The sequence below is a fragment of the Salvia splendens genome, chromosome 12 (genome assembly GCF_004379255.2).
Source record: "Salvia splendens isolate huo1 chromosome 12, SspV2, whole genome shotgun sequence".
Lineage (NCBI taxonomy): Eukaryota > Viridiplantae > Streptophyta > Magnoliopsida > Lamiales > Lamiaceae > Salvia > Salvia splendens.
Window position 1 is genome coordinate 1019183 of NC_056043.1, and position 12594 is coordinate 1031776.

Genomic DNA, 12594 nt, shown 5'->3' on the forward strand with positions numbered 1-12594 from the left:
AAGTTTTGGTGTTCAAAATATTTCCACAATATATTATATAAGTACTATTTTTAGTTTTACATGCAAAGTCAGCAAAAGGAGGAATTCAGAGCTCAGATCCCCTTTACATTGTCGATCAAGAAACGCAGACAAATTCACAGCCCGCAAAAAATTCCCAGTTAAAAAATCCATCTTTTTGAAGATGGGCGTCCTCTGCAATCTAGTCGACGTTGTGCTCTTCGTGTTCTTCCTCATCATCGCCGTCGCAGCGCCGCTCCTCGACGCCCAGACCTGCCTCCCGCAGCACCTCTTTCCGCCGTTTCTCTTGGAGCTCAAGAGCTGGTACACGCACAACTACGGCGACTATTTGGTCTCCGAAAAGCCGCATTTCTTCGTCGGGATTGTTTGGCTGGAGCTCGTTTTCCAGTGGCCCCTCGCGCTCGCGTCTCTCTACGCCATTGCAGCTGGGAAATCGTGGCTGAGCACCACCTGTTTGTTGTATGGCGCTTCCACTTTGACTGCCATGGTAAGCAATTTGTTTGGTGTTTGAAATAGATGTTATTTTGTGTGTGTTTGGAATTATTGTTGGATCGATGAAATATGCACCAAGATTGAATTTTTACAGATTCATTTTCTTAGATTGAGATGATTATTTATTACCATGTGCTTATTCTATTGATGGATTTGCTGAGATGAAGAAAAAGAGAAGTTTTTTTTGCACAAATTTGTGGTTTCAGTTTCCATAGATTGAGATGATAATTAAGTAACAATTTTCTTATCCCATTGATCAAGGGATCAACTACTTTGGATGGTGATTAATTGATTGATTATATGTGAATGTGTGAATTTTTGAGGCATATGAATGAAATAACTTCTTTAGGTTGTTTGCTAGTGTGATGGTGCCTTGAATCTTGATGATTAAGAAGCAGTTCCTTCCCTGATCTAGGTTATGTAATCACCGAAAATTGTCAGATAAGATGGAAACTGATTGTTTGATCTGTACGTGGTTATTGGATCGACTGTTTAGCTGTGCCAAACATCTACTTTCAAAGTTCTCGTTGCTCCCATTGTGTGTTGGCTTGAATGGAAAAGCTGCATTTCTTTTCTGTATCTTGTTGGTAGTTGTTATGATATGAGAAAATTGGCGAACTTATTGATTTGCTACGACTTTGTTTATGATGTGGAGCTTTAGCTATTCAGTCACATTCCCTAAATCTGAGTTTAATGTTTCTTTGCATATAACTTGAAATGTAAAAGGGAAAAATGGTCCAATACCTCATGTTTCTTTCGATGTATAGCCGAATCATTGAAGCATTTTTATATCATATAAAACCTTTAGAGTTGGCCATTACCAAGTTTCATGTTCCTTCGTAATGGAAGAGATCTGTTATTTTCATTTTGCTAGCTTTCAAAGTACAATTGTCAATCGTCCGATGAGCTTTCTTGTATAGATTTGGCCATTGGTTGATGTTGATATGAGTGAGTATAATTTCAATATATTGGTGAAAGGGTTAGGAAACAAGATTTTTTCCTTATAATTGAAAACAAACTTATTGTAGGAGTACATATTGAATATCTTAATCTTGTCTTAATCATCTTCTTCTTTATCCTCTCTCATGATCATAAAAATTGAATCTTTATTGAAGCTGCATTTACTCATCATGATCATGTATGTGTGTAGTGAAAGTAGTTAGGAAACAAGATTTTTTTCCTTACAATAGAAAAGAAACTTAATTGTACATATTGAACATCTTATTCTTCTTCCTCTTTATGATCATAAAAATTGAATCTTGATTGAACTTGCATATACTATTATCATGATCATGTGTGTGTGTGTATATACGTTTCAGCGCAATGGAATTCATGTCCGTCTCTGAACTGAAAATTACTTAATTTCAGGCTGCAATACTAGCCGAGCTGAAACAGTCCAACCGAGCACCCGATAAGCTCTTGAACCTGTATTACCCATTCTTGGGGTTTGCAGTGTTAGCTGTGTTGCGGGGTTTGTTCGGTCACTCGGAGAAGAGCGTGACCATTGGGAGACGGCCCCTTCTGAGAAAAAAGAGGGCTTGAAATGGAAATTGTGTACTCTTTGATGAGCAAATGGCTGAGAGTTTAGTCCTGACAACTGCATTGTGAAACAAATTCTTTCTTGATTCTTGATTTTGCAGTTCTCTAATTCATCAAGTTCTCTAGGACAATTGCTTAGACTTAAGATTTTGGTTTTCTGATTATATATTTTTTCAAATAAATCTTGACTTTTGTTCCCTCCATTTTCAGAAATTATATTTCAAGTTGGTTATGACTTGTGATGCTCCATCAAGCTGCCAACTTTTTAGATCTCTCTCTCTCTCTCTCACACGCACACACAAAAAAAAATTTAATTCACATTTTTTTTTTGCTTTTTTTTAAGATGAGTTCAGTTTTGGAAATTTAAACATTCGGGTAGTTCACATAAAATATGTAATCAACCCAACTTAAAAATGCGAAGGAGAATGCTACTAAAATTTTGGGTTGATTGCTAAAAAATCATGAAATTTTATTAAATTTTAGTTTATTCCCAATTTTAAAAATTATACTGAAATATCACGGAGTTTGAATTTGTTCGCAATTATTACACGGTGAAAAAATTTGACCCCCTATATATAGTTTAGATTTGTTTGCAATCATCCCAACAAGAAAAAAAAATCAAGCCACCAACATGTAAAATATGAACATATTATTGATGTTTTTCATCATTTTTTATGTAGATGACATCATTTAATTCAATGGCAATAACGTCAACATATTATTTCTCAACTGTCATATCAGATAGTATAATTTCACCACAAAAAATCATTGTGATAATTGTGAATAAATCCAAACTTCATGATATTTTTGGCTAGTTTTCAAAGTTTCGAATCGAACTAAAATGTGATAATACTTCTTTCTTTTTTCCAATAATTAGCTGTAAAAATTGTAGGTGGCATCCTAATCCTATAGAAGCCATTGACATATACTACTACAAAGATATTCAATCCCTCTACTTTGATTTATTAAAGTCAAGTTCATGTATTTTAATTTAGGTTAAAATTGGGTACTTGTATAAAATTATCTACAAACACAATCTGAGATTTGTCTATGGATATATATCAGCAAAACTAATGAAAAATGAATGAATGAATGAAACTATAAAATCAAAGAGACTACAAATGCATTAAAGAAAATAAATAGACACTACATGGAAGCCAATATTTCTCTCATTTCTGGGACACCTGGAACATGCTCAGCTGGGTATACCTTTGCTACTAATTGAGCAAACACTGTGTATTTATCAAGAAACTCAGTCTGCAATAATTCAACACCATCAATTAGTGCTTAATTCAAAATTTTGTAATTTAAAGAACCAAAATCTATGTTTCAAAATTTGTGTAAATTACTATATAAACAAATATTACCTTGCACTTGTCCCATAATGAAGGCAACAATTCCTCAGAGGAGGTCAGATTCTTCTGCATTTTCTTGTACATTGCAGCGACCGACTTGTCGACCTACAAACACGAAATGTTCTCAGAAAATATCGACCATGCCCGGGGAATAGGTTAGAAGCTCGACATACCCCGGATAAATTTGATCTTATGACCTTCCGGAGGTCAGATTTCGACACCCCAAGTTGGAAAGGTATCTGCAATTTGTATCCATCTTTTAGATCAAGAAACATATATACACAATAATAGAGCTTATGCTGATCTGTTTTTACCTCTTCTGGGTTGATTGAGGTTATCAAATCCTCTACTTTACGCGCAAAATTGAAGAGCTTTTCGAATTGCTGCATTTTTAGAAAGTAATGTAAATGAAATTCATGAAGAAAGTGATGTGAACTGTGGGAGAGAGCACTTACATAGTATATGATTGTAGTTATAAACCGTGTACAAGCTAGCTCGTAAGTTTCACTTGCTTGGTGGTAGAATTTCGCTAGAGTGGGAACGACGTTTGCCAGTTCATAAACACTGTGTATTCGAACGAGGAATGGAAAATATAACTAAGGGTCACAAACCAAAAAAATACAAAGGTGACAGTACCTGTTTTGAAATGCTGCATAATTTTCCAAGAGCAAAACGTCTGCGTATTTTGCATCCCCTTGAGAAATTTTATCCAACGTCACGAACATTATAGTGACCTGCAATTGAATGTTATTTAGTCATCTCAAAGAAGACCAGAAACAAAAACGAAGAAGGAGAAAACAAACGCATTGTCTGATCAACCACGCACGAGTTTTGTGTAAGCCTGATCTACCAAATCCCTCGATTGCCCTTGGACGTACTGCTCCATACGAGTGGCAAGAACAGCAAACCTAGATCCAATAAATTTGATTACAAGAACAGACGGAATCATTATACATCCGAGATTAAATTCGATGAGGAAATTCCTCTATCCATACATGACATTTATTGATTTTGGACACACCTTCAAATATATAGCTTCGAATTTTAGAATGAACCAATTAAGTTACTGAAGTGAGGTTATCATTTCATTAAGCAATATGTAGATTATAAGTTGGGTTTACCTTGGTATATATGACAGCACTCCAACCTGTCGAAGATTCTTCTCATTTCTTTCAATTTGGTGGCAAATATCATCGACAAACTGCGAATAAATAACACCATCAAACCAGTACTTAAACCAATTCATTAGAATGTGAGCTGATTGATCCGATACTTACACGACTAAATAGCATACCGATTCTGCTTTCCATGTCGTCAAGTAACATATGCACAAACCCTGATTGATCGAATTTCTTATCAGAAAGACAACGTTCAGTAGTCCCGTGCATAGATATACAACGAAGAGGATCGATCTTATAAGCCCAGTCAATCAGACCAAAGAACTCTTCCTAAAATGGTTAACACAAAAGGCATTGAAAACATATATATCGGTGATATATTATTAAGTATACGAACAAATTGCAGTGCAGGACTCGAATCCAATATACCTGCAAACCATCGAGCAACTCCTGAAGTGATTCATTCAACGCCCTCATATCCAATGTTGGCTTACCTGTAAAACCAATGGGATAGCTGTGTTCAATCAGCTGAAGTGAGAACACTAAAAGTTAACTGACTCGTCTTTACCCGCATTTCCCTTGTCACCGGCATCATTATTATTGTTAGTATCATCTTCTGCAGAAACAGGAGGTGGGAGTTCGAAGCACATGAATTGTGCAAAGAAGGAACACTAAGAAAATTTCATGTGAACAGGCAACTTGTGAGGTAAGGGACAAGAAATCAGAAATCATGAAGACGAGACAGTTTGATGGTAACCTCATCGGCAAGGCACGGGATGAAAACTGTGAGCATTAATGTATAGACTTCAGATATAGTAGAAGTGTCTTCATAAGTACTTTGATTAGCACTTAAAGCACCATCTAGCCACACAATTGGGTTCCTCGGTAATAATGCACTAGCACGAAGCTCGATTGCAAACTCACGAGCCTGTCATGGAGATGTGAAACCAATCAATCATTACTATACACAAAAAGCATATTGCACAAGTATTTGTCAAATTTTCTCACCTCCCGCTTTAGAAGCATATTCATCGAGCTGCAGTATGCTTTCCGTAAAGGGACCAAGAAATGTTTGTCAAGACTCTATGCTTTACAAGAGAGAAATAACAGATATCAGAAATACCGAAGCAAAAAAACTACACAACGTCAGAGAAGTTTGTTTCCATTACTTATCATTTCACCTTCAGGTGTTGCAAAAGGCGAGCATACGTCCTACTTTTGTAACGTAGATCTGCGTGATCAGGCTTCTTCAGTTGCCCAACCTTTTAAATCACCAAAAACAGCAGAGTATAATTAATAAATTGCCACTGTCAAATTTCTGTCAATTAGAAAGCATTCTTCATAGCAGTACCTGAGAGAAATAGGTCTTATCATTTAACATGAAATCCACCAAACCCGTAAAATATTTCTTCAAGAATTCACATGCTCTTCGCGCATATGTGCTTTTCATATTTTCAAGTTCTGAATGTTTCTCTTTAACCTGTAAGAATTTTTCCCAATTTCACAAATAAGAAATTGGATCAGACTATAACTGTGTTTGTAGAAAAAATTTATCAATGAAAATCATAGATGAAGAAGCAAGGCAGATGGGCTACATACAGCTCTCATTTTTGCAAAGCAAGGATCCAAGTTGGGCTCTTCGAGAGATGATAAAGCACCTCCTAGCCACTCACAAGATTCCATGTTGTCAAACATGCTTGATTCATCAAATGAACCCCCCATAAGACAAGCTGCATACTGCATTTAAGTGGAGAAAACCAAATTAAAAACCAAAGCTTAGACAAATATTCCATATAACATAAGCATAAAGTTTCTTTCACAAAAGTACATAAAGAAAATGGGAAGACCTCAGGAGGCATTTGCAGCTTAGCGAGAAGCTTGTCAAGTTCCTCAACTAAGGAATTATTATTCATTGACTGCATTTCAAGCCTGTTATTACCTGCTTCAATCTGCGCCAAGGCCACCAAGGATGGTAATTAATTGAAGAATGATTGAAAGCTTGTTGGTAAGAAGAAATCAAACTTAAAGTGTCTAGAGCTCTATACCGACTCAATGTCCTCTCTCATGTGCCTTAGTTTTATATTGAACATGAATAACCATTCATCCATATCCTCGACACAGGTAATAGCTACATCAAGCCCATGCAGTACCTGTAGAAATGGCAAATTGAATCACTACAAAGTACAGATATATTAATCCTATCTGTCAAAAAATAGTTCACAAATGTTTGCAGGCATGAGATAAAAAAGGCAAAAGATAAAAAGAACTACCTGATGTATCAAAGTCTCGTTCTCCATGATTGCGTGGACATTTGCAGCTTCTAAAGCTTGAAGCTCCCGCTTCAACCGTTCAGAAAACGCGTCTGCTTCACCAATATCCATGACGTAACTGCAGTTTTGTCCAATTCTCAGTAACAATATCACCAAGTTAAGAAATATGGGGCTTATAAATGAATACAAATTGGTATGCAACTACAAAACAGAAATATGACAAAAGCTGATGCACAGAAATATGGGGATGATTCATTAGTGTAGGAAGCAAAATTGCACAGATCCACAACAACTCGGCATAAATTACTTTTATGAAATATATAAATGAGCTACATCTGACATATCTTTGAGCTTGAACCTGCTGATTGTGAACATACTTTGAGGAAATTTTGGTCATTTTTGAGATTTCAAGTTGACTCATGAACAACATTCATAAAAACCGCTTCACATTGTAACCTACTCTTACTATGACATTTCCAAAACTTTGCTATGATGGATATTTCACAAACAATTGAATAGATTCGACAAATCCAGCAAGAGAGTGATTTGTTTTTCAAAACAAAGTACATACGTATCTAGGAGAGCTTCCATGTCCTCTTCTTCAGCTTGAGACACTAGTTCCTTTTCGACTGTCACTTGCATGTCAGTTTCTGTGATGACAGCTGGAGTAAACCCTTCTTCAAAGGTTGTCTGCTGCGGCTTAGGAATTACTTGAGTGTTTTGCTATAGAAGATATAAAACATTCACAAAATTAATATTGTTGTGGACCAAAAAACTAGCAAATTAAGATTGTGAACATATGGCAACAACCATAAGATGTAAAAGTCAAGAACAAAGACAGCACCAGTTGACACTAGACATATATTTAAAAATGCAAATTTAAAATCATTAATAATTTATTCTTGAATTAAGAAGACTCTTTTAGAAACTCTTAACAAAAGTTAAGGTGCAGAGATAAACGGAGCATATGACAAATGCACCTTAGCCCAAAGAGCCATCTCTACAATGTCGATGCCAACAACTTTAGGAAGATCACCCGAATCCCTGCAGATATTTAAAATGGAAAGCAGAATACGATTCCTACAACACAAAATCATCATCTTAGAAAGATGATAGATTAGGAAATAATCTTAGAGAAAACTCACAGAATACCTGTCATCAACATTGCGCATCATCCACTGAGGTGGGGCAATACTTTGATTTTTAAGGTTATCAAACCCCTTCATAAAATCAAACATCATGCATAAAATGTAAGAAACTCTCTTGATTGTTACAAGACATATATGGCGATAAACGAAAAAGATAGAAATGAGTTACCAGTACGAAAGTACATCCACTGGGGTCATTGGATACAACTTCCACTTTCGAAAGATGCTTCAACTTGTACAATTTATCAGGCTACATATGTGGATAAACATCTTAGTATAAGCTTACCAATAAAAACCTTAAAAAGAATCCTTAAATCTCGTTGCACGGTATCATTTGCTTCCCTGTGATGCGTTATCAGTGTTAATAGGTGTAGCTTCTATTCTCAGTATCTATATCTTCTAAGACAAGTGCCATTATATTCGACCGCATAATCCAATGACATATCAAGCTACTATAATAATCAAGCCCGTTCACCTAAACTAGTGCACAGGTCTCAATGGAAGGAAGCCTTCGCTGAACACTACATTCGTACCTCAAGAACACCTCCATTAGAATATTTCAAGACCCGGAGAAACGCTTTCGTCCTTTTACCTTTCGTCTTCACTGCAAGCAATCATGAGAGGAGGTGTTAGCAATGCATAACTAGAGCTAGCAAAACCAGCCCGACCCGACCTCATTTCTGGCCGGGTCAGGCTGATCAGAAGCCCGTTCAGTTCGGGCCAGCCCAGTCCGATTCCAAAAAAAATTGCACTCTGTATAATACTCCTTCCGTCCCACAAGAATATGCACTATTTCCTTTTTAGTCCGTCCCACAAGAATATGCACTTTCTAATTTTGGAAAGTCCTTTCTCTCTCATGAGGTGGGACTCATTCTCCACTAACAATACTTTAATTACTTTTTCTCTCTACCTCTCTCTTACTTTATCAATTTTACATTAAAACATGTGCCAAAGTGCATATTCTTTGGGGATGGAGGCAGTAATTTTTAAGCATGGTTGGATTCCATTATTTTCGGGCCGATAGAATTTTAGAAACTAAACTACATGATTGCTTGAACACATTTTAACACCATTGAAAGTTGAAACTAGTTGTTTCAAAACAGAGGATATTCAAAATTGAGCAAATGAAACCTAAAAATTCAGAACGATCAATTCCCAAGCTCAATTCAGGAACACAAAATCATCAAATTGTACAACCAAATGATGCTAAAACATCCACACGGACACATTTCACGTGATCATTCACGAAAACAGAGCATCGGATCACAAATTCACCTGAAATTGCGAGAACGCGAGGCTTAGCCATGGCGCTGCCGCGCCCCAATTTGCCCGCTTTGTTCCACATTCCGGTCGTCTTCGCCACCCTCATCGATAACACAATCTTCTGCTTGGAGTTGTCGATCGCATTCTCGCAGGCGCGGCGGAGCTCGTCGTCGTCGGCGCTCGATTTCGCCATCTCGGCGGTTTGGATTCGTGTGATTGCAGCTTTGATTCTAAACTTGTGCTGAAATTAATTTTTCCTCAGATCCTACACTTACGTAGAAACAAGTCTATTTCTCTCAATTATTTAAATTCGGATTTAGACTATTGTCACAAATCATTTCTATTTCAATTCTATTTAGCAAAATAGCATAATATTACAAATAAATTGAGCTTACAATGTAAGAACACAAGAACCATATATAGATTAAGAAAGGAAATCAACATATATTTTTCCCTTATGGAAATATGTTGAAAATACAAATATTATCATCTAACATAGGAGAAATAACTAACTTAGGCCCAATACATATTATTCCATCCAATGCCACGATCGAAGGAGAAAATATTTCTTCAAGCTTTTCCTCAACAAGATAAGCAAACATCAACATCATCATCATCATCATATATATAGTCCATCCGCGTCCCTACATCCTCGATTTTGCTATTACGACGCTGCCATCAGTCGCAACACTGGTCGCCCCGGACCTAGTCCACGTCTCCTGGAACTGCTCCTCCGTGACTCCTACAAGATTCGCGCGAACAAAATTTAGAACATCGTCCACGTAACGTTTAATTAAAGAAATATTAGACGATAACAAGGATGTATAGTTTGCCTTTTCCCATGGCCGCGGTCGAGGTAATCCCTCCCTGCACGGTCCGGAGCACTCTATCGTAGTAGTTTGCTCCGGACCACTTCTGATGAGCCAGGGTGTCGACGCCATGCTTCCTCTCCTCTCTCTGGATTTTCTCGACGTAGGCCAGCATTCCCCTGCGGGCGAAATCCTTAGCGAAGGTGTCGATGATCAGGGCATTGGCGTGGAATCCGGCCAGAGTGATGAACTGCCAGCAATACCCTAGCTTGGCGATTTTCGGGATGAAGTCCACCATTTGCTCGTCCGTCATCCCCGACGCGTCCCAATTGAAAGACGGGGACAGATTGTAGGCCAACATTGTCTCTGGCCGCATCGCCTTCACCCCACGCGAAAACTCAGTGCACTCGATCATATCAGGACTGGATGTCTCCATCCAGATAACGTCCGCGTGATGGGCAAAGGCCCATCCGCGGACAATGGCTGCATGGACCGAGCCCTTAAACCTGTTGACACGTAGCATGGCATTAAAAAAAAACCATTTTTATTGGAAATCGTAAAGATTCTTTTTTTCTTTACCTATAAAACCCTTCTCTGGTCCTGGGCAGGTCCCAGTCCCAAAAAAGATTCCCCAAGCCAAGCCGGGCCGCGATTTCGCGACCCTGCTCATTGGAGATGCACTTATCATAATTCGAGTGGTTCATCCACTCATTCAATTTCCTCTGCTTCTCCGCCTCGCCGATATTCATTCCATTAATCGAATCCACCAGGAAATCGGAAAACGTCTTCAGGTTCGCCATCTCCAGCCAGTTATCCTCAATCGCCTGCAGCTCCGGCCCGGTTTTCCCAGCCTCCAACGCCTCCAGCATAATCGTCGCCAGCGCCTTCCCCCGGAGGGCCGGGTTGGTCACCCCCAAGATAAACTGATGGTCCCTCGTGTCCACATTGGTCTGGATCAACGTGGCCGCAACGGCGTCCGTCCGGGCCACGAGCACCGTCTCCACACCCATCACGTCGAACTGCAGCCGCGCGGCCACGAGCCTATTAATATGCTCGCTCACCGCCACCAGGACCTTCCCGGCCATGTGGCCGCACTTCTTCGTCACCGACGACTGGTCCTCAATGTGCACCCCGGCCGCGCCACGCTCGACGAAAAGCTTGCACAGCTTGACGGTCGCGGTGGCGCCGCCGAACCCAGTGTCCCCGTCCGCAATGATCGGCTTGAGGTAGTCGACGAACGGGGTCCGGGCCCGCTCCTCGCGGCTCATGTTCATCCGGGCCTCGCGCTGCTTCCGGTCGTGGTACTGCTGCGCGAAGAACAGATGCTCGACCTTGTTCGGGACCGTGTCGTACGGGTAGTCCGCGAGGTCCGGCCCGGGCTCGTTCGTGCTCGTGTGCGTGGACGAGCACTGCCATCCCGACACGTAGATCGTGTCGAGGTGCTTAGCCATCATGGTCACCTAAACAAAGCGCAGCTCAGTTAGCAAGACGCTTTATCAATATTTTTTTTAATTTAATAAAACTAGTATCTAGATCCACCTGAACAGGGTCAAGTGAGCCGAAGGTTCTAGAAGCGGTGCCGTTGGCCTGGTGCGTTTTGAGGGTTCGCCACAGCTTCTTCGCGAGCTCGTTCGATGCGTAGCTTTGGCGGAGGTGGCCGCGGAGCGCCACCACGTCGCGGGCGGAGTAAGGGCGGCGCGTGAGCCTGAACCGCTCCGAGTTCCACCACGATTGCACCTCCGCAACTTCCGTTTCGAATCTCCCTTCCTCTTCCATGATCTGTCAATTAGCATAGAAATCAAATTAATTAAGAAATCTTTTTCCTACAAATGTTGGAAGAAATTAGGAAATTTGAATCGGAAATATCACCATTGAAGGGACTGAGAAAGAAGATGCAGCCATGATAGAACTCTGAATTGAATTCTTTTTGCTTTTTTGGTTTTTTAAAAATCGATATACAGTTCAAGTGAATGAAGGAATTGATGAGAAATGGTGAGGGAAATGGCTGTATTTATAAGCGGTGGAGAGGATAAGGGAAATTGCAGAAACCAAGAAAAATTGAGAGATCAATTGTTAATTCTTATCTCCATTAATGGGTTTGCTGGTTTTTGGCTGCGATTCTGTTGTTTGCTCCACATTTTGCAGTCCAATATTGCAGCTGACGGTTGCAGTCGGTTTCATAGTAATTTGTTTAAATATTTACTTTTAATGATTAAAATGTTGTATAAATAAATATATGTATATATTTTCGGCATTTTTTCAAAAATTATTTTCAAATTATGTTTTCACTAGAAAGAGTTGATGATAATAATAAAAATAGTTTATTTGTTTTTCTTGTCAACATTTTCCAAAGGCTTCATTTTATCAATAAAATGCTAGCTAGTTTCAAAAAATATTGTCAAATTATATTTTGATTTAAATAGGTTTGCTTGATATAATCTGATGATGAAATATTTAGTCAGATCAACTAATTTTATTTTAGGCTCATTTTCAAGCTCTTAGAGGATGTGTTTGGATAAATGTTAATGGCTACACAAAACATGATTAAGCTTAATTAAATTAAGCTAGTAACCAATAATTTT

General features: G+C 38.9%; 3 protein-coding genes across 3 annotated transcripts; 1 reads left to right on the top strand and 2 right to left on the bottom strand.

Moving 5' to 3' along the window:
* The first annotated feature begins 85 nt into the window (after window positions 1-85).
* On the top strand, window positions 86-2297 carry LOC121758189 (sigma intracellular receptor 2-like). Its single transcript, XM_042153613.1, has 2 exons — window positions 86-505; window positions 1879-2297. The coding sequence occupies exons 1-2, from the start codon at window positions 182-184 to the stop codon at window positions 2050-2052; spliced, it is 498 nt and encodes a 165-aa protein (XP_042009547.1). The 5' UTR covers window positions 86-181; the 3' UTR covers window positions 2053-2297.
* An 898-nt stretch (window positions 2298-3195) lies between these two features.
* On the bottom strand, window positions 3196-9433 carry LOC121758060 (exocyst complex component SEC3A-like). The gene is made up of 25 exons (XM_042153500.1): window positions 9216-9433; window positions 8474-8544; window positions 8110-8190; window positions 7945-8012; window positions 7773-7872; window positions 7364-7515; window positions 6793-6910; window positions 6568-6672; window positions 6370-6471; window positions 6122-6259; window positions 5874-6002; window positions 5704-5784; window positions 5531-5605; window positions 5280-5450; window positions 5091-5193; window positions 4952-5016; window positions 4682-4852; window positions 4526-4605; window positions 4231-4312; window positions 4041-4138; window positions 3860-3968; window positions 3719-3787; window positions 3578-3643; window positions 3417-3509; window positions 3196-3306 (listed from the first exon to the last, which is right to left on the bottom strand). Exons 1-25 carry the CDS (start codon window positions 9394-9396, stop codon window positions 3196-3198), a joined length of 2619 nt encoding a protein of 872 aa, XP_042009434.1. The 5' UTR covers window positions 9397-9433.
* Window positions 9434-9715: 282 nt separating this feature from the next.
* Window positions 9716-12103, bottom strand: LOC121758237 (isocitrate lyase-like). Its single transcript, XM_042153660.1, has 5 exons — window positions 11882-12103; window positions 11552-11791; window positions 10592-11472; window positions 10037-10518; window positions 9716-9945 (listed from the first exon to the last, which is right to left on the bottom strand). The coding sequence occupies exons 1-5, from the start codon at window positions 11912-11914 to the stop codon at window positions 9848-9850; spliced, it is 1734 nt and encodes a 577-aa protein (XP_042009594.1). The 5' UTR covers window positions 11915-12103; the 3' UTR covers window positions 9716-9847.
* Window positions 12104-12594: the final 491 nt, after the last annotated feature.

Excerpts from the sequence above, each read along its gene's own strand:
- LOC121758189 (XM_042153613.1), top strand. The coding sequence starts at position 182 with ATGGGCGTCCTCTGCAATCTAGTCGACGTTGTGCTCTTCGTGTTCTTC. Across the intron at positions 506-1,878 it reads CTTCCACTTTGACTGCCATG|GCTGCAATACTAGCCGAGCT; the intron begins GTAAGCAATTTG and ends ACTTAATTTCAG.
- LOC121758060 (XM_042153500.1), bottom strand. The coding sequence starts at position 9,396 with ATGGCGAAATCGAGCGCCGACGACGACGAGCTCCGCCGCGCCTGCGAG. Across the intron at positions 4,853-4,951 it reads AGTTGCTCGATGGTTTGCAG|GAAGAGTTCTTTGGTCTGAT; the intron begins GTATATTGGATT and ends TAACCATTTTAG. Across the intron at positions 3,307-3,416 it reads CATTATGGGACAAGTGCAAG|ACTGAGTTTCTTGATAAATA; the intron begins GTAATATTTGTT and ends GAATTATTGCAG.
- LOC121758237 (XM_042153660.1), bottom strand. The coding sequence starts at position 11,914 with ATGGCTGCATCTTCTTTCTCAGTCCCTTCAATG. Across the intron at positions 11,473-11,551 it reads GCTCACTTGACCCTGTTCAG|GTGACCATGATGGCTAAGCA; the intron begins GTGGATCTAGAT and ends CGCTTTGTTTAG. Across the intron at positions 10,519-10,591 it reads ACCAGAGAAGGGTTTTATAG|GTTTAAGGGCTCGGTCCATG; the intron begins GTAAAGAAAAAA and ends ACGTGTCAACAG.